Source organism: Carassius gibelio, chromosome A11 (genome assembly GCF_023724105.1).
Source record: "Carassius gibelio isolate Cgi1373 ecotype wild population from Czech Republic chromosome A11, carGib1.2-hapl.c, whole genome shotgun sequence".
Classification (NCBI taxonomy): Eukaryota; Metazoa; Chordata; class Actinopteri; order Cypriniformes; family Cyprinidae; genus Carassius; species Carassius gibelio.
Window position 1 is genome coordinate 15,957,843 of NC_068381.1, and position 21,296 is coordinate 15,979,138.

A 21,296-nucleotide genomic window follows, 5' to 3' on the forward strand; every position below is an offset into this window, starting at 1 on the left:
TGCTGTGTGTTGATGAATATTTATTATTTTATAGTTTTAGTTGATTAGTTGCAGTATTAATTAGTGTGTTGATGCTGGTTTAGTACATATCCAGGCTGGCAAAAAGCATTATTTAATACCCCCCCTCCAAAAAAAAAAATGCTAGTTATGTTATGTTTTTATTTTATCTTTGTATTTTTACTTATTTTATTTTACATCCATGAGTTGTTTTTATTTAATTTAATTTAAATAATTTATTAAATACATTTTACACATTAAATATCCCATTTATGCATGTTTCATTTATTTTATTAGTTTTATTTATGAGATTCATTTATCCATTAAATGTATTTTCACTTTTATATTTGTCCTGTTCTTGCTCTACATCTGTAGGGCCTGGTTTGACAGACAGTATTGATTAGTTAATGACTTATGCAGCAGTACTGTAACTACAGGGTGTCAATTACACACTCTCTCTCTCTCTCTCTCTCTCTGTTTTATCTCCTGTTAAAAATAGATGTTGGCAACTGTAGGTCAGGGGAGGGAGAGTAGATGAAAACCCTAAAAAGGGCTCCTAAGATGCCGACTTCAGCATCCTTTTTGAAGTCGTTTTTATTTAAAAGAATGATTAAAAAATACTTGTCTTGACATCAACCCATTGCTTTTTCAAATATTTACAAACTGAAGCATCTTTCAAAATTGTGCCGAATCCCAAAGTTGCCATCGTTGTACAAAATGTGTTTCTCTCTTTTGGAAGTCAGTGAGAACTTAAACAAGGCTACAGATTCCCAACGCTGATCCCTCTGAGGTTGTGGATTCGGGTAAAATCCAATTTGACTCTATTTGTGTCTCTCAAGAGTCATGAAATAAATGAAAAAAGGAACATTTTCCCCTGTTGAACTAAATGTGTTGTCTTGTCCTCTTTCAGCCGGTAAAATGGTCTGAAAATTGAGGTAAATGCTATATATAGTCTTAAGAGTGTCCTTACATGGGGCGGCTGAGTGAAGGCATTCCCTAAGTGAGTGCATTATTTTTGTTCCATCAGCAGGAGCTTTCCAACTGCTCTCAGGCTGCTCTTCCAACACTCAAAGCTCGTCTTTTCTCTTGGGGTAAGTGCAGCTTTATTTTATTAATCTGTTAACACATATGTATTTGGACACGGACATGCACTTCCCAGTTGATCGTAGTGGGCGCATTCCACATATATGATTTCAATTGATTATTTTAATCATAAGATATTATTGAACATTGAAAGATTCTAGTGTCTAGAGCTGAAGTGATTCTAGACTTTTGGCTTTGGGTGTTTTGGTGCCAAAACTCAGTTTTCTAATAGGTTGTGTTCTACTCTTAAGTACTTTTTTTTTTAGAGTTCGTTTAATGCTGAACTGCACAAATTATTTCATTTGTTGGTTTGTTTCTACACAAGACCTTATCGCCAGCGCAGTAAGTCACATTATGTATGGGTCAAAGGTCAAATCTTAAGGGATTTTGCTCAGATTTTTGAGATGTTTGTGTGTTTGTGTCCGTCAGTTGTGCCAGTTATTCTAAGGTCAGCTTTTCACTTTCTGCGTGTAATGTGATGCACTTGAGCTCGTGGAGCTGCTGATGGGCTGGAATGTGAGGAGAGACAGTTTTGCTGCTAGTTTACAACAACCAGTAGCTAAAGTACAAATGTACTCAGTTAAATTGATTAATTTGCGGCATGCAATATTCAGTTTTGGTCTTTATCAAGGAGTGTGTGTACGTTTATAAGCCAATTTATTGTATTATAGGTCTAAATCATTTGATTTATCAAACCATTTGTGTATTACATCATGCTAACCGCGATCAACCAATATTACTTAATACGTAATACCAACAATAGTAGCACTATATGTGCCATATTCATAATTACCATTTTTAATTGTAGATTTTGTCCAGTATAAACCATTTTAGAGGTGATTGAGATTGCACAATGAGTTTTGGTGTGGTCAAAGGTCTTTTCCAGAGTGTTCCCGACATGCCTGCGAGGGCCGTTACACTTTATCGGCAGGAGCAAACACAACATCAAAGCTCAAAACATGTTGTCCAGCATTCAAGGTATGGGATGTGGCTGAATTGAATTTGATTGGCCGAGCATATGGAGAGCCTTGGTGTGAGTTTGGCTCTGAGGCTTCAGCGGGCCAGAAGATCTGTCCCTAAACGCACAGCAGCGATCGCTTACACTAATACGCCTCTCTTTGTTGCTTCATAAGAGACCCAGAGGTCAAGTGACTTGAAAGCAAAGCTAGTGTGTGCTGTAAACAGACTCTACATTATGTCATACATCAGTAGTGAGGAAGGGGGAAAGATCTCTGTGCATACAGTAGGAAAATATGAAGCATGGCGCATGGAAGCTTTTCGGCTGTCAAGAAAAAAAGTGGTTTGTTTTGACATTTTGGGGCGAAGTGTCAGATTTGCTTCAATGTTGGGTCTGTTGTGTTTAAGTTAACACGCATGAATAAATCAGCTTTTACCGAATCTTACTATAGATTACAGAACAGATTCTGTTGCTCTTATTAATTTGGCCCTCAAAAATCAACCTGTAAGCATACTTTAAAAAAACTGATTCATGGCCAATTATTCACCATTTTAATCATATTTGTAATCAAACTTCTTCGACAGACACAGTCAAAGTCACTGCTCATTTTATTTTCAGGTTTTGTAAAGCATTGCTAGCGCTGTGGAATGAAACATGCTGCATTAATTTAGCATTTCCTGTTATCTGTTCATTTACTTCTGCATTTATGGATTCAGCAGATGCTTTTATCCCAAGCGACTAACAAACGAGGACGAACAAAGAACTTACTTGTCCACATGAACACATTTTAAAAGAGGACCTGTTATGGGAATAGTATACTTTAAATGAATATTATTATTGTAAAAGCAAACTTCATTTAATGTTTCCTGACACTTAAATGAATATTATTAAATTAAAATGTGTTATAGTTTTAAAATGATATCAAATACAGTTGGAAAGTAGTGATTTTTTTTATTTTTATTTTTTTTGGACCCGCTTAGTTAAGGCACCTTGATATGTAATTTCATAATTAATTGTGTCTTTTAAATATGGTTAAAGTGTACAGCTGAATGTACCGACAAGCATTCATGGTAAACTAAATTATACCTTAATATAATTTCTATTGAAACTTGTATGTCATGTATTTAAAAATGTTTCTAATTTAACATTTTATTTGCAATCTAGTACATTTATATTTACATTTACAAATGTAACATCAAATGACACACTACAGCTAAAATTATAATTGAGTGCTATAAATATATTTTAAAGCAAAAAAAAGATGATCAAAACGTAATAAATGAAAATGTACTTTAATGGTAAACTTGTAATTTGACATTATTACAAAGTATTACAATTTTATAAATGTGTACTTGCTTTAAGTACACTTATAAGTGGCTTTTAATTTCATTTATATTATATTATATGTATATTATGCAAGGGTTAATCTAGTACAAAACTGAATTTAATTTGTAGAACTAAGACACAGTTAACACTTAAAAATAAAAGCATGTTAGGAATAATGCTACTGTTTAGTAAATACACAATATACTGTTTACTGCTATAATAAATGCAGTGTAAAATTCGGACCTTCACACAACAGTACAACTGCTCGCACCTGCTGTCTGTCACATGATCGAAACATGACTCAAATGCTGTTCTGATGTGTGTGGCAGGAAATCAAGCTCTCAGGTAGTGAAGAAGGAGCAGGTCCAGGCCACAGAGGCTATGGCGGAGCAAGCCTACACAGTGCCAACCTTCAGGGAGAGGTGAGATTTCATTGGCTCCTGCATCTATTACAGTTCAGAAGGCTATTTAAAGAGTGTGCAAGAGAAAACCTGAAGCCCGCTTCCATATTTACAGATGACAAAAATGATAGTGTCACTGTACTCCTGAGACTAATTCTGTGCAGTTTGACATGTGCATTTGAATTTGTGCACGCTCAGGGCTCCTGAAGGCATGCAGGAGTATCAGAGAATGGCGGCTCACTTCGGAAGAGATCTGGTTCAGCTGCAGCACGAGCTGCACAGGATGAAAGTGGCCACAAAGGAGCAAGTAGACAACATTGAGATCACTAGGGAGGTAAACGTCATCTTAAACATCTCTCCAAAATACACGAAAGTTTTGTCATCATTTACTCACCCTCGTCTAGACTTATTTAGAAGATATTTTGAACGATGAAAGTGAAAAGCAGAGCGCTTAGCTTGGACACTTCACTCCGTCTTTCCTCTATTATAACAGGTGAGGGGAATGATGCCTTTGAGGACGGATTTTCCTGCTGAGGTTCCCACAGCACCGGACTTCCTGGTCAGTCTGAGATCTCACACCGTGTGGGAGAAGACTCCGGTCAAGCTGTTCTGCACTGTGTCCGGCAAACCCAACCCTATTGTCAAATGGTTTGGATTCAATTTTATATTCAAAACCTTCACAGAATCTGCTTTTGGTAATGTTTTCTTGCCTTGACTTAAACTTCAACAGCGTAACCTGTAATATCATTTGAATATTTGAAACAAAAGCATTGGGATCTTCAGACTTTATTCATAATACATTGTAAATTGTTTGGAAAGCCATGCTTGAATGAACTGTCACGTGCATATATTTTTTCTCAGCGTTTGTGTGTGTTTTTTCTTTTCTTTTTCACTAATGTGGTTCAAACTAAGCTGAACTGAACTGTATTTCTCTGTATTGGCAGGTATAGGAATAATGTTGCCATTGAACCCTTGAGCGCTCCTGGAAAGTACAAAATTGAGAACAAGTATGGGGTTCACAGTCTGATTATTAGCAGGTATAACCTCACACACCCTCAGTTTACAGTTAGGCCTCTAATAGTTTTCTTTTTTAAACGAAAGAAACTCCATTTTCATAAGGGCGTTTTGGGTTGCTTTTTATGTTATCTAGTTTGTATTGTATTCCTTCAGTGGTATTTCATTGCATTTATTTCAGGTGTTTTGTCAATGACAGCTGACAGGTTGACTCTCCGCAAATATCTGAAATAGATTTACCATAAATTTAAATTAGAGTATGAATGGTGACCCCAGCTGTGAAGGCAATTTTTCAAGGCCACATTGTTTCAATTTCATTTACATGGATTGATGTAGCTTACAAACAATGACTACTTTTATGGTCCTTTTTGTGAGGGCAACTCACCGTTTTTTTGTTTGTAATGGCCTGGGAAAGTGAATGAAGCACTTGTGAGAGCGACTCTTTCCAATTTAGTCATAGTGAGGTTCATCTTGAAGAAGTCTCAGCTGTTGGTCCAGCTCAACTTAGCCGTGCGTCATTTGATCCTGGAATGTCTGACGCGCGTGAAGCCTCGACGCCGCCGTTACAGTAGCGCCTCTCAGAGATCACTGGCCATCGCAGTCACACTCATTCATTCTCAGGAAAGCTTGTTGCATATTTTACTACTCTCAGAGAGACATTGAATAACGCAAATACAGGGGAAAAAATGGAGTATTGGTTAGGGCAAACATGTCTTATGCATTGCAAAGGAAAAGGAGTGGCTCTAAAATAGTCCTCAGGGACTGAAGGTCAAATTTCGGTGCTCTATTCTCACTCCTTCAAGGACAGAGACCAACACACTGCTGTCATGTGAGATCAAGTTCTGGATGCAAAGTCTGTCCACTCATACCAAATGGATTTTGAAAGAAATGTGAGGAACATAGAGAGCATGTTTCCACCCTGTTAACTACCCATATGAGCACCAGCGGACAATGAAACACGTTTTGTCTTCTTTCCCATTATAATATGCACAGACAACTGTAAGATAATTAATCCAAAAAGTGTAAAAAAAAAACTGACTCTGTATTGTTTTCAAAACGTTGCTGTTTCTTTGAACATTCCAATTTAGAAAATTCCCTTCACCTTTATTTTGTAACGTTATTTGATATAGAATATAATCTGTAATGATAATTGTGAGTGTCTTTTGTTTATGACATTGCTCATTCAGTGGCTAGCTAATTCACCCCCAAAAAGAAAGTCCTGTTAAAAACCATTTAGACGTCTTCACATCACAATGGAAATCAACGGTCACCGAAATGGTCTGGTTGCCAGCGTTCTTCAAAATATAAAAATTGTCTTTTGTTTTCAATGGAAGAAAGTAATGACATACATTTGAAACAACATGAGTAAATGATGATTATTTTAAATTTGGTGAACTAATCTGATATTTAATGCATATGTCCCATATGGCCAATAAAATCTATAATATGCAGGATGTTTTGAAATGCACTGAAGATAAGTCTTTATATTTCTGGCTATAACACTTGCTTTCAGGCCGTTTATTCACATTGTGAAATAGTGTTGTTTGATTGCAGATGTGCAGTTACTGATTCTGGAATATACAGTGCTGTGGCAACCAATCCACATGGAAAGGCCACCTCCAAGGCTACTGTCTGTGTCAGGAGTGAGTGTGTCTTTTTCTCATTTCTCATATCTTTCAGTGGCCTTTTAGTAATGTACCTTGCTTGTCTTTCCATGTAGGGCCACCAGGGGCAGGAGAGCTCTCCCATCTGCCAGGACAAGGTGAGATGGAGCTTGTGTTTGGCTGACGTCCAGGTCTGAAGATCCTTACTTGAGATCATGAGCCATAAATATCTGTTCTGTTCCAGGCAGAGAGGCTTGATAAGACATGGAAACAATGTCACATTTTTTCCCAGGGTTCATTTGTCCCTGTAAACAGAAGGCAGTGTGGTAAACACCTCCTAGAGCAGAATATACAAACAACACGCATTCATAGTTATTGTTATTCTCATAATATCTGGAAGAACTGAGTTGTGGACAATTATATAAACAGAACAACTTGCTTTTGTTATGTGAAATTTAATATGAAATGTAATCAATATGACACGTGAAGACAATGGGCTGATAATAACAGAGATTAAGTTTATTTCTTGGCAATTTAAGTAAATGATGTTTATTTGATAAAAACATAAATAAATGTTAAAATAAACAAACAAACAAAATATAAATACAATTAAATATATATTAAATACATATTACTTTTTGTAATATGAGTTGTAATTATGATTAATCATAGTACTAAAAATGACTAAAACCTTAAAATATTTCAAAGTATTTCAAATATTTATAAGATGATAGTAATTTTAGGAAATATTTATGTTTTTATTTTTGCAGCTTTCAAATATTTAATATATGTCAGGAACTGATCATTGTGAGTGCAATCTTTATAATTAAAATATCCAATAATCACTTTATCCAATAATCACTTTTTGAGGGAACGCAAAACTATCCAATAATCACTTTTTGAGGGAACGCAAAACTATCCAATAATCACTTTTTGAGGGAACGCAAAACTATCCAATAATCACTTTTTGAGGGAACGCAAAACTATCCAATAATCACTTTATCCAATAATTACTTTTTGAGGGAACGCAAAACTATCCAATAATCACTTTATCCAATAATTACTTTTTGAGGGAATGCAAAACTATCCAATAATCACTTTTTGAGGGAACGCAAAACTATCCAATAATCATTTTATCCAATAATCAATTTTTGAGGGAACGCAAAACTATCCAATAATCACTTTTTGGAAGGACTACAAAAGTTTTACGAGTGAAAGCAAAGTTTTTCAGGGCAACGCAAAAGTATTATTAGCAAATACAAAAGATTGAAATATATTTTACTTATCGTCCTAATATTTTAAAATATTTAAAAGTCATGGACATATCTATGGTGGATATTTTCTGCAGCTTTTACATATTTCATGTAGGTTAGAATTTATCTTAGTGTAGTATCTAAAATTAAAACATCTAATAATCACGAAAAACAGTCATGGAAATTTATTTTGCTAAAATAATGAACACATAAATAAATATGTATTTATATCTCACGAACACATTAGGTAAACATGTTTTGCACAAGCATATCAAGTGTTCTGGTTTGTTGCTATGGTGCATATCTGATCGTCAGGTGGTCTTGAGTTTCTGTCGTGTTTCCTGTAGTTCCTCTGCTCAGCGGCATTCATCTCAGTAAGCTCGAGGTGACCCTGCTGGAATCATTCGGGGTGACGTTTGGTACCGAAGGAGAGTCTGTTAGTCTGGTGGCTAACATGGTGGTGGTGCCTGATCTGCCAAACCTGCCACCCGAGACCATGTGGTACAGAGATGGTGAGATGCTGCGTTTCTCATTCAGATTAGAACCATTGAAAAACTGATACTAATACTTTGTATTTGTGTGTTTAGATACTTTGCTAATGCCATCCAGGTGGGCTGAGATGTCTGTTGGTGGTGGGGTCGCCAAGCTCACTCTTCCTCACCTGAACAAGGACGATGAGGGTCTTTACACGCTTCGCATTTGGACCAAGGATGGAACTGCAGAACACAGTGCTTACCTGTTTGTTAAAGGTACACAAGAAGTGATAAATGCATGAGTTATCTAACCATCACTACAACAAGGGGACGCAAAATACGAGGACCATTTATATCAAAATTTGTCCACCCAGAAACTTTGTGGACAACTTTTTTAAGAGAATGCAAAAGTTTAGGGAGCAAATGCAAAAGTTCTGGGGATGAAATAATATGAGATGCGAGGAAAAAATTATATTTCGATCCTTTGCCTTTGTTCACAAACTCTTCTGCGTTTAGATTATGCATTCCCCTGAGAAACTTTGCACTCGCTTTTGTGTTCCCTCATAGAACTTGTGAGAGAATGCAAACATTTTGTGAGCAACCCCAAACTTTCGTGTGAGAATGCAAAAAGTTCTGAAGATGGAAAAAATATGAGACAGAAGAAAATTTATATTTAAATGCTTTTGAATTTTCTGGCAAATAATCATGTCTCCCTTTTGCATTCCCCAAGAAACTTTACACTTGCGCGAAAAAGTTTTGAGGGTAACACAAGGAACTTTTTGTGAGAGAATACAGAAGGTGGTGGAAATAATATATGGAATATATTTCAATGCTTTCGCATACTCACAAACGTTCATGTTGCCCTGAGAGTGTATTCAAAAAATGTGTGAGCAAACTCTCAATTATTTATTACATCCATTAAAAATACTGTATGCATTTGTTGCACAGATGCCACTCCCACAGTGGCTGGGGCCCCTGGAGCCCCCATGGATGTTGCAGTCTTTGATGTCAATGCAGATTACATCCTGGTCTCCTGGAAACCTCCAAACACCACCCATGAGGCTCCCATCACTGGATACTTCGTGGACAGGTGAACCTGCACTACAAATAAAATTATACACCATAAGTGGAATTCTTAAATAATTTAAATGTAAATTTATTAATTTAAATAAATATTTCAATATAAATTATTAGCATTTTTATTATTTAGATGTACAGTATAATTAGGAGTTTAATGCACACACAAAAAAAAAGAAAAAAAAAGAAAGAAATTTCAGATATATTTTAAATGATCTTACATACATCTTGCATCTCGCAGACGTAAGTCAGGAACTAAAGACTGGGTCCAGTGCAATGACTCCCCTGTCAAAGTGTGTAAGCTGCCCGTCCACGGCCTGACCGAGGGGGCGTCCTATCACTTCAGAGTGAGGGCTGTGAACAAAGATGGCATCAGTCTGCCCTCCAGGATGTCTTCTGGAGTGACCGCTGCAGAAGTGGAGAGTGATGTGGAAGGTAGGACTACAAACTCAGCAGAAAAAGACATCTTGTGCCAAATCAGGACCAGTATAACCCACATACAGTAATTTAAAAGAGCAGTTACAGTAAGCAAAAAGTGAGCTTACATCAATAGCAAAAAGTAGCTTTTTTTAAACTCCAGACACATTAACCTTCAGTCACGATAAGTGTGCAACATGCAGCGTTACGCTTTATACTTGTTATATTTGCTCTGAACTTACAATGACAATCTCATAATCATGTGACTTTCTATATTTGTTAATTAATTTTTTTAGCAATTTGCAATTCATTATATGCATTTAGTGTCACATTTGAAAAACATACAGTAAGTTGCTATAAGCCAAATAACACACATCTACATAAATAAACTCATATATTGTACACAGTATCTTAAAGGCATCTGTGATGATAGTTTTAAACACAGACCGGTGTTTAATGTTCAAGCGGAAACACCCAAGCTGATGGGAAAATGAAGTATTATGTTTATGTATTGAAACAGTGATTAAAATCGAAGGGAAATATGACATTGCGATTCGACAGGAGGAACTACAAGGAGGTACACTCGATTTCAGTTTTCACCGAGCTATTAATATCATCTCTCTCCGTCCTTTCAATCCAACCACCTGCATGTTGTTTCTGTCAAAATACCTTACAACTTAACAGTCCATTTTTCATTCATTCACTCCATCTAGCAAAGGTTTAACATAAACCTTGAGTTTTTAAAACCATGACATATCCACACAGTTTTTTCATCAACTTCAACATTTTAAGTTAGGATTCAAATGAATGGAAAGTGTCTTCTATCTGTCCTGTTATTTTAATCACTTGTTGTGACAAATTCATTTTTAAAAGTGTAACATGTAATATTAATATGTAATCACCAAATTAATATGAGGTCATGTAAACAGCATATCAGATAAATTAGAAAAGAAATATCAACATGTTGTTTATATGACTTCCCAAATGTATGTAATGTCAGCTGCACAGACTGGTCTGACAACAAGAGCAACAATGAATAAATGGTAGCAATGATAATAATTAAAGTCTCATATTAAATGTATACTGACTAATCAACTAACCAATATTTTTCCAAGACCTTTTTACTGTCGTCACCACATTTAACCCAAAACTGTTCCTCAGATTGAATTTAGCCAGCAAATAAATGGGTGAAATAATCTGTCAAATTAATTAAATCCACCTTGATTAAATGAATCCAATGAAATAAAGTTAAAGTTAAATAATAATTATTATTATTATTATAACTCCTGCAGTGCGGTCTAAAATGTAAAATTCTCTTTATCAAAATATGACAAAATGAATTTTTGGCTAATATTTATTTTCTTAAACAATACTTATGGTCTTATATAAATATTTCCCTTTGTTGTCTCAATACATTAGAGCTAAGATACTAACACACTGCAAATGAGAGTGTATATGTACATATTATGTTTTAATGTTTTTTTTTTTTTAAGTATTATTTTGTATAAATAAACATCTGATTTATTCCTGTTTAGTGTATGTAACAATACCAGACCCACCCACCAATGTGCATGCTACAGAAATAAACAAAACATACGTTGTTCTGAACTGGACACCACCTAGCCCTCGTGGACGGGTGCCTGTGTGGTACCTCATTGAGAAGGTGTGTGTGCACTTCTTTATCTGTAATTTTTTTTCTGATATAATACTAAAAATCGAATAAATAATAGACATTTCTTAATCACAATAGTTTTAAAAATAAACTGTTAGATTTAACCGTCAACAGTCAAGAAATAAATGTATTTTTATGTAATATTTAAATGTAATACACAATTAATGTAATGTAATTTTACAGTACTAGTAAAAAGGTTGTTTTTCCCCATAACTCCTGGGTTGTTAAGGGGAAACTCTCCTCATAATGGCCATCTGTGACTCTCCATGACTTAGTGTGTAGGTGACAGTCACATCTGGCAGAGAGTCAACACTGCAGTCCAGCTGCGATCTCCCCGTTACCCTCTTTATGATATGGAGGACCAGAAATCTTACCGTTTCCGTGTAATCACTGTCAACAAGTATGGCTCAAGTGAGCCGTCAGAGCCCACAGCAGCCATCCAGAAGGTGGACCCTTATGGTAAGAAGGCTGTAAACTGTCAAACTGCAACATAACAGTCCAGCTGTTGTGGTTGTTTAACTCTCAGATGCACAGCGGTGTTAAATAAAAAGCCCAAATGCTGTTGTTCAGTTTTTTTTTTTATCCTACAAATGCTTCTTCTATGCTGTATTTTGCAGGTGTTGTTTCGAACATTGGTATGTATGTTTATGTTACCACAGCCTTCTGCTTTGCGAAAAGGGAAATCACTTAGATCGCTAACAAAAGTTTCAAGCAGTACGATCTTAAAAGCTGTCTCCCTCCACAAGAACTCAGACACTTCGTTGTTGTTTGGCTCACTTTTATCATTTTAGTCCCACCTCAGACCACCTTCATCCACCATAACATGTTCACTTTCAGCAAGGAAGACTTCCACTTCCAGCTAAACCTGTGAAAATAATTTTTTTTAATTGTGTGTTTGGTTTGTGCAGGTGTCCCCTCTGCCCCAGGACAGGTGATTGCTTCCAGGAACACCAAAACCTCTGCTTTTGTGCAGTGGGAGCCCCCGAAACACGCCAACAACCTCATGGGTTATTACGTGGATGCATCTCTGGTCGGCTCCAAGAAATGGTTCCCTTGTAACCACAGGCCTTACAAGCACACCAGGTAAAATGCACACAAAACTGTCCAGATTTAGTTTTATGAATTGCTTGAAAGGTTTTGACTGGTTTCTGGAAGTAGGCTTACGTTGTGCTTGACTATCTGGATTTACATTTGTCAGGTTTGTGGTCCATGGTTTGGTCCCTGGAGACACTTACGTGTTCCGTGTGCAAGCTGTGAATGCTTACGGTTTGAGTGAAGAATCACAGGAATCTGCTCCTCTCTTCATTGATGCTGCTCTTTGTACGTATACGACTTCGCTGACTCCTGTAGCAGTATTACAAAGGTTATAAAGGAAAGAGGAGCTAGGATCAGACAATTAGTTAAAATAAATGGTGATTAATTTTTTATTTAAAGTCACACTAAATAATGTGTGTGTGTGTGTGTGTGTGTTTGATAGGCCTGTATATAGCAGTGGTCTTGTAGTTTATACTGACACCTACTGGTGTGGATGTATTATCAAACATTGTCAGTTGTAGATACAAAAATATGCAGATGTATCCAATAAAAGGTCAATTATATAGTAAAATATTATTATTTTAAAGGTACAATAATATTTTTTTGTGATTTACTGGCCTGAATACAACAGTGGTCTTATAGTTTATACTGACACCTATTAGTGTGGATGTATTATCATGCAAAAACAGACCTTGTCAGTTGCAGATGTAACACTATGCAAAAAATATCCATCAATAGAGAGGACATAGTTCACCTTTGTGTTTGTGTGTGTGTGTGTGTGTGTGTAGGTGTCAAACTGATTTTAAATGGAAAAAAGATTTAGACGACTCCGAAATAACATATAATCTCATTCAACATTTCAATAAAGCTCCATGTTGTGAAGTCGTTGCCATATAAACATTGTGTTATCTTATACAGTTGGGGCAGTGGAGTATGGTACGTATGTGATATATTCCCATTTCTAAAGTGATTTAGCACATGATCCACGCCTGTTATTTGCACACAAGCCTAATAAAATCACTTCTTTTCTTCACATTTAAAGTCTTGGCTGCTTGTGTATGTACATTGTGATGTATGTTACCAATCACTATATCAGTATCACAGAATCTAATTTCACAGTCAATTATTATTTGATCCACAGTGGCTCCAGTTGCTCATAATGTTTGTGATCGTCAGGACCTTAATCCGTCTTGCTGAATGTTTTTTCGCTCTGTCCCACATGATCAGCTACTCCCTCTGCCCCATACGACATCAGTCTGCTGAACTGTGATGGATCCTCCATGACCCTGGCCTGGAAACGCCCCAAAAACACAGGCGGCTCTAAGATCACGTCTTACTACCTGGACAAGCGCGAGGCAGAATCAGTGGACTGGAAGGAGGTTAGCCCCAGTCCGGCTGCCCACAGGACCTTCACGGTACATATTCAAGAGCTTTAGATATGAACATTTGCTGTGTAATCTATTATTTTTACAGATGCAATAAAAAACTACTCCAAATTTAAACAGTTGTTGTGTGTTTTTTTTCTTGATTGGATCCAGGTGGAGAATCTGACCACTGGAGTTTTCTACGAGTTCAAGATTCAGGCTGCTAACTTGGCTGGAGTTGGCCTTCCATCTGAGCCCAGCAAAGCTTTTGCCTGCGAGGCCTGGACAATGGCTGAACCTGGTCAGTACCCTGAAAATATAAAAACTGCATTGAGTTAAACATCAATAGCTGCTGTCACGAGGTTACACGGCGGAAAATACCATCTTGTCTAAATACATAATTTCTCTCTTTGTTATCAGGCCCAGCATATGACATTAGTTTCTGGGAGGTGCGTGATAGCTCCATCCTGGTGCAGTGGAAGCCTCCTGTGTACGCCGGAGCTGGTCCCATCACTGGCTACTTTTTGGACATGGCTAAGAAGGGCTCATCAGATTTTGTCGCCGTGAATGCGGAGCCAGTTGGGCATTGTTACCTAAAGGTATCACAAAACCCCTCATTATGTTTCAAAACTGAAAAATGGCAACATTAAGATAAAAACATGGATATGATAAGTGCAATAAATATTCATAAGTTCATGCACTGATCTGTAGGTGTCTGGACTAGAGACTGGAACTTCATATGTGTTCAGAGTGCGGGCTGTGAATGCTAAAGGTGTTGGAAAAGCTTCAGTTGTGTCCGATCCTGTATGTGCTAAAGCACTGCCAGGTAACTGCAATACTGCATTATTACTAACTGTAAGCACTCATCAACAACCGTTCTTTAACATGCAGCATATAGGTTTTGTTCCAAATCTTATTTATTTCTTGATTGGAATACAAAAGATGTTTAGCGGGATCTCCATGCTGCTATTTTCCCTACAGTGGAAGCAAATGGGATCACCTTTCATCGTATGACAAAAAGTGGAGTATGATAGATACAACTTTTGATGTTCTTTTTTTTTTTTTTAAGGTACAAAGGAAATTGTATGTGGTGTGGATGATGAGACTGGAGACATTTTCTTGAACTTTGAAGCTTGTGATGTTTCTGAGACCTCGAAGTTCACATGGTCAAAGTCCTACAAAGAAATCAATGAATCAAGCAGGGTCTCTATCACCTCCTCTGGAAGACAGTATGTCTCATCTGTGCGGCTTTTGTCATTTATTCAACCCAGTCTCATGAAAATGTAAAAGTACCATAGACGTTGGCGATTCTTTATGAATTCGTACAATCTGACTCGTATGCAAACATTTGTGGGTTAAAAGCCACCACCAAGGTCCAGCCCTAAATATAACTCTAAGGGGAGCGTCAACAGATTGAACAAAAATGCACAAACGATATTCATGCGAAATTGCAATCAGTTTATCAAATTGAAAAATACTTACAAATAATCATGAGACCAAGTTGTGTATATTACTACAGTATCATTGCATATTGAAGTTCTGTAGCAGAGTGGTATATATTTACAAGCTGCAATGTGTTCTGTCAAGCTCCAAGCTGACATTTGTAAATGCTGAGAAGGAGGATCTGGGCATCTACTCTGTCGCGGTGACCGATACAGATGGAGTTTCATCCAGTTACTCAGTCAATGACGAAGGTCAGATATTGGGTTTAAATATCTCTTTCTTTATTTACTTAAGTTCAATAAATATGATGCCTGTTTTCTTTCACAGAGCTCAAGAAAATGCTTGAGCTGAGCTACAACATCAAACATCCCAGTGAGTGTCCCGTAGATTGTTCAGGAATGATTTTGGTTGCCATTTCACGAGGATCTAGATCATCGAAGAATGATTCAGTGTTTAAATGCATTACGTTTTACTTTTTGATCAGTTGTTCCACTGAAGACGGAGCTGAACTATGAGATTCTGGAGAAGGGTCACGTGCGTTTCTGGGTGCAGGCTATGAAGTTGTCCTCCTCTGTCAACTACAGGTTCATCGTCAATGATAAAGCCATCACGAGTGCTGAGGTACAGACCAGCACTTCACTCATATGATATCACTCAATGTTTCCCAAAAACCTTTAAACCATTTTTTTTACATTTAGGAAAAAATAAACAATTATATTTATTGTAATATGTGTTAATCACAGTTAAAAGCCTTGATAAAACTGTTTAAAAATGATTTTAATGTGTGTTTAGGGTAACAAAATCAGCCATGATGTTTCTACTGGAATCATCCAGATGACTGTTGAGCACTTCACCAAGGCCAATGAAGGCACTTACACCATTCAGATCCACGATGGCAAGGCCAAGAGCCAAAGCTCACTGGTTCTTGTGGGAGACGGTAAGGGCTTAACCGTGTGCAGTTTTGGGAGAAGTTCAGAAGTCTCTGTGAGCACATGTTCTTTGTATTTTTCTAATCTTAGCATTCAAAGTTGCTCTGAAGGAAGCTGAGTTCCAGAGAAAAGAGCACATCAGAAAACAAGGTTTGTGAAGCAACATAAATACCACAAAAATGCCAAACTTGTACCCCATATTCTCCATATTGTGTTTGTAGTATGGGGTCAGTGTTCATTTATTAATCAGTTACATTATTCTGGTGATCCCAGGCCCTCACTTCTCAGAGTACCTGTCTTTCCATGTGACGGATGACTGCACAGTGATGCTAGTCTGCAAGGTAAACGCAACCCAGCAATATAAGGACTGTTTAATATTGATACCAGAGTCTCATATCATTATCCTTACCAATGTTTACTCTGTAGCTGGCCAATGTGAAGAAAGAGACAACATTTACCTGGTTTAAAGATGATGAAGGAATCACTGCTGATGTTCCACCAAACCCAATGTCTGGATCTTGCTCTCTTCCAATCCCCATGGTATGACAACCAGCACTCCAGAGATCAAGTTTAGAAAGCAAGCGCATAAATGCAGCTAATCTTTTAAAGAGTCTAAAAACAGTTTAGACCTTCGTTGTTCTGAATATGTAATTACTTCGTTTTTATTGTAGCTGTTTTTTTGTTCTAACAGTTTTCCAGGAAAGACCAGGGAATTTACAAAGCTGTACTGGGTGATGACCGTGGAAAGGACACCTCTGTCTATGAAATTTCTGGCAAAGGTACTCATCTCTGAATTATATATTTACTGTATGTATACTGTGTTACATACATATTACTGTTTAAAGGATTGGGGTCAGGAAGATTTTTTTTAAGCAGTTAATACTTTTATTCAGCATTGACACATTAAATTGATCAAAAGACTTATAATTAAGGAATATTAAGCAGCACCACTGTTTTCAACATTGATGATAATGTTTCTTGAGCAGCAAACCAGCATATTAGATTGATTTCATGTGACACTGAAGACTGGAGTAATGATGCTGTAAAATTCAGCTTTTTCATCGCAGGAATAAATTAAATTTAAAAATGTATTCCAATAGGAAACCGTTCTTTAAAATGTTGATAATATTTCAAAATATTAATGTTTTTACCTCACTTTTGGTCAAATAAATGCCACCTTGGTGAGCATAAGTGTCCCTAAACTTTTAAACAGTAGTGTATTTATAGATGTAAACACTATTTGTCATGATTATGATTTTTTTTATTCTCTTTTGTCAGTGTTTGAGGATATCATCAATGCAATCGCCAGTATTGCTGGTATGTTGGTTACTCTCTTCTGATTTTATGAACTGGCTGAAATGATTAGATTAAATCCAATTAAGAATAGTATGACTATTACGGTTTAAATGTTTTGTTGCAGGTTCCTCTGCCTCTGACCTGGTTCTTCAGTGCACACCGGAGGGCATTAGACTGCAATGCTACATGAAATACTACACAGAAGAGATGAAAACTAGCTGGTTTCATAGGTACAGTATTGTTCAAAATAATAGCAGTACAATGTGACTAACCAGAATAATCAAGGTTTTTAGTATATTTTTTATTGCTACGTGGCAAACAAGTTACCAGTAGGTTCAGTAGATTGTCAGAAAACAAACAAGACCCAGCATTCATGATATGCACGCTCTTAAGGCTGTGCAATTGGGCAATTAGTTGAAAGGGGTGTGTTCAAAAAAATAGCAGTGTCTACCTTTGACTGTACAAACTCAAAACTATTTTGTACAAACATTTTTTTTTTTCTGGGATTTTGCAATCCTGTGAATCACTAAACTAATATTAAGTTGTATGACCACAGTTTTTTAAAACTGCTTGACATCTGTGTGGCATGGAGTCAACCAACTTGTGGCACCTCTCAGCTGTTATTCCACTCCATGATTCTTTAACAACATTCCACAATTCATTCACATTTCTTGGTTTTGCTTCAGAAACAGCATTTTTGATATCACCCCACAAGTTCTCAATTGGATTAAGGTCTGGAGATTGGGCTGGCCACTCCATAACATTAATTTTGTTGGTTTGGAACCAAGACTTTGCCCGTTTACTAGTGTGTTTTGGGTCATTGTCTTGTTGAAACAACCATTTCAAGGGCATGTCCTCTTCAGCATAGGGCAACATGACCTCTTCAAGTATTTTAACATATGCAAACTGATCCATGATCCCTGGTATGCGATAAATAGGCCCAACACCATAGTAGGAGAAACATGCCCATATCATGATGCTTGCACCTCCATGCTTCACTGTCTTCACTGTGTACTGTGGCTTGAATTCAGAGTTTGGGGGTCGTCTCACAAACTGCCTGTGGCCCTTGGACCCAAAAAGAACAATTTTACTCTCATCAGTCCACAAAATGTTCCTCCATTTCTCTTTAGGCCAGTTGATGTGTTCTTTGGCAAATTGTAACCTCTTCTGCACATCCCTTTTTTTTAACAGAGGGACTTTGCGGGGGATTCTTGAAAATAGATTAGCTTCACACAGACGTCTTCTAACTGTCACAGTACTTACAGGTAACTCCAGACTGTCTTTGATCATCCTGGAGGTGATCATTGGCTGAGCCTTTGCCATTCTGGTTATTCTTCTATCCATTTTGATGGTTGTCTTCCGTTTTCTTCCACGTCTCTCTGGTTTTGCTCTCCATTTTAAGGCATTGGAGATCATTTTAGCTGAACAGCCTATCATTTTTTGCACCTCTTTATAGGTTTTCCCCTCTCTAATCAACTTTTTAATCAAAGTACGCTGTTCTTCTGAACAATGTCTTGAACGACCCATTTTCCTCAGCTTTCAAATGCATGTTCAACAAGTGTTGGCTTCATCCTTAAATAGGGGCCACCTGATTCACACCTGTTTCTTCACAAAATTGATGACCTCAGTGATTGAATGCCACACTGCTATTTTTTTGAACACACCCCTTTCAACTAATTGCCCAATTGCACAGCCTTAAGAGCGTGCATATCATGAATGCTGGGTCTCATTTGTTTTCTGAGAATCTACTGAAGCTACTGGTAACTTGTTTGCCACGTAGCAATAAAAAAATATACGAAAAACCTTGATTATTCTGGTTAGTCACATTGTACTGCTATTATTTTGAACAATACTGTACATCCACATGAAGAGAGACAACCATATGTTCAGACTGTGCTAATGAAATTATATGATGTGTTATATGATAATATAAGCTTGAGATCAAAACAGAATTTGACAGAAATGCATGTTGCATTTGGTGGGTTATAGCCAGTGTTAGTGATTTTCTTTTGGATGTTTTGGCTTTAGAGAGAGTAAAATCTCCTCCTCGGAGAAGATGAGAATCGGAGGCACGTCTGAAATGGCCTGGATGCAGATCTGTGAGCCCACAGATAAGGAAAAGGGTCAATATACCATTGAGATTCATGATGGGACGAAATCACACACTCGCACCTTTGACCTTTCTGGACAAGGCAAGTGGAAGCTAGACTGCTGAACACTATAAGCTCGGCATTTTGCACACAAAATCTACATTAAATAGGTTAAAAATGGCATCTCACTTATTTCTAATTTTCTTAATCATGGAAACACTTATTTGTCAGGTGCTATGTTAAAATGTTACTTACTTCTTGCAATGTGTTCCTCCATTCCAACAGCATACACCGATGCCTATGCAGAATTCCAAAGACTGAAGTAAGAGAATCTCCATTGCTTCAGTTTATTCATATTTTCTCTTATTTTCTTCTTAAGGATCTTCGTAAAACACCCCACACACACTGATATTTTCTCTCTTTCTTTCATCAGAGCTGCTGCCTTTGCTGAGAAGAGTGAGTATTTCTGAGAACTGCTCAAATGCAATATTACAAACGGAAGCAACCTATTTATTATAAAATCAGCTTAATTTTTTATACAGAAACCTATTAATTCTTTAGATTTTTACTTAAGTTGTAAATAGTGTCCAGATGTGATATATGAACTATTTGCTCTCTGTAGACCGTGGTAGAGTGGTAGGTGGCCTGCCAGACGTTGTCACCATTATGGAGAAGAAGGTAGTATATCTTTTCTTTTCCCAAGTTCACTAGACCTACACTACGTATTTCCTATTAACAAGTTTCTAACAAGTGAACTGTGTTGTCAGAAAGTGTTCATATATTATACTGATGACTGATTCATAGTTCATCTGCACATACTTTGTGACCTTTCACATCTACAGAGCCTGAGTCTAACTTGCACAGTGTGGGGTGACCCCACCCCAGAGGTCACCTGGTTTAAGAATGAGCAGGAAGTTGTGTCTGACGACCGCTACAAGATCACCTTTGAGGGCGGCAAATTCGCCAGCCTCACTATCAATAATGTGCAAGTGGAAGATTCTGGAAAGTACAGCATCAATGTACGGAACAAGTACGGAGGTGAATTTGTGGAGATCACAGTCAGTGTCTACAAACAAGGTGGAGACATCCCTGAGCCCAAACTGGGACAGATGGCCAAGCCCGTCGTGACCCCCAAGCCAGCTACACCCGCTCCACAGTCTGCGAAGACCCCGACTCCTCAAACTCCTCAACCTCCTCAAACTCCTACACCCTCCGTTAAGTCCCCAACCCCTACTCCACCTCCCTCTGTGAAATCACCCACTCCAACTCCAGCGCCTAAATCCCCCACCCCACCCAGATCCATGAGATCCCCCACCCCGCCAAGATCCATGAGATCCCCTACCCCTACTAAGAAGTAACTAGTTAACCATAAAATCTGAAGATTCGTTTAGTATTGACAGAGTTGATGTATAGTCTTTCAATTCAAATCAACTGAAGATGATCTGTTTTAGTTTTTGCTGCAATAGTCTACAAATTAGGATCTGTCACTGGTACAACTGCAAGGTTAAATATACGTACACTAAAATATCTTGGGGAAGAGTCCCTTAAGATCAGACTCCAGGGTACCAGTTTTCATCTCTGAAATAGAAAAAAAAAAGATATATAACAAAAATAGGAAAATTGTGTTGTATGTATTGCTTTTGCAGCCAAGTGATAAGAAAGTTGCTGAAGTGCTGTTGGGCCTGTCAAAAATCATCAGAAAGGCCACCACTGTCTTATCTGTTTTTGTTCAGTACCCCTCCCAAATGCTTGTTGGTGCCAATAAAAATCAACCGTCTCCTCTCTGGAGTGGATCTTTGGTTGTCTGAATTGAATTTTGTCTCTTTTTTTATGTCCCAAAAGGTCATTTGATTCAGTTTTACAT

General features: G+C 37.4%; 1 protein-coding gene across 3 annotated transcripts; it reads left to right on the top strand.

Moving 5' to 3' along the window:
- The first annotated feature begins 976 nt into the window (after positions 1 to 976).
- LOC128022458 (myomesin-2-like) lies at positions 977 to 21,246 on the top strand. 3 transcript variants are annotated; one of them, XM_052610071.1, is made up of 39 exons: positions 977 to 1,088; positions 1,956 to 2,058; positions 3,694 to 3,786; positions 3,964 to 4,099; positions 4,259 to 4,413; positions 4,710 to 4,802; positions 6,334 to 6,422; positions 6,500 to 6,541; positions 7,984 to 8,148; positions 8,224 to 8,385; positions 9,058 to 9,199; positions 9,428 to 9,621; positions 10,124 to 10,180; positions 11,139 to 11,266; positions 11,551 to 11,734; positions 11,893 to 11,910; positions 12,184 to 12,358; positions 12,474 to 12,595; positions 13,229 to 13,246; positions 13,538 to 13,725; positions 13,849 to 13,975; positions 14,095 to 14,273; positions 14,386 to 14,500; positions 14,744 to 14,903; positions 15,262 to 15,368; positions 15,445 to 15,489; positions 15,602 to 15,738; positions 15,910 to 16,054; positions 16,137 to 16,196; positions 16,320 to 16,387; positions 16,473 to 16,586; positions 16,738 to 16,825; positions 17,325 to 17,363; positions 17,467 to 17,572; positions 19,371 to 19,534; positions 19,718 to 19,754; positions 19,866 to 19,888; positions 20,055 to 20,110; positions 20,275 to 21,246. In XM_052610071.1, exons 2-39 carry the CDS (start codon positions 1,979 to 1,981, stop codon positions 20,788 to 20,790), a joined length of 4,527 nt encoding a protein of 1,508 aa, XP_052466031.1. In that variant the 5' UTR covers positions 977 to 1,088; positions 1,956 to 1,978; the 3' UTR covers positions 20,791 to 21,246. The 3 variants fall into 3 exon arrangements, with proteins under 3 accessions (XP_052466031.1, XP_052466032.1, XP_052466033.1); XM_052610072.1 differs by lacking the exons at positions 10,124 to 10,180; positions 11,139 to 11,266; positions 11,551 to 11,734; positions 11,893 to 11,910; positions 13,229 to 13,246 and having other exon boundaries at positions 978 to 1,088; XM_052610073.1 differs by lacking the exons at positions 1,956 to 2,058; positions 10,124 to 10,180; positions 11,139 to 11,266; ... (1 more) ...; positions 11,893 to 11,910; positions 13,229 to 13,246 and having other exon boundaries at positions 988 to 1,088.
- The last annotated feature ends 50 nt before the right edge of the window (positions 21,247 to 21,296 follow it).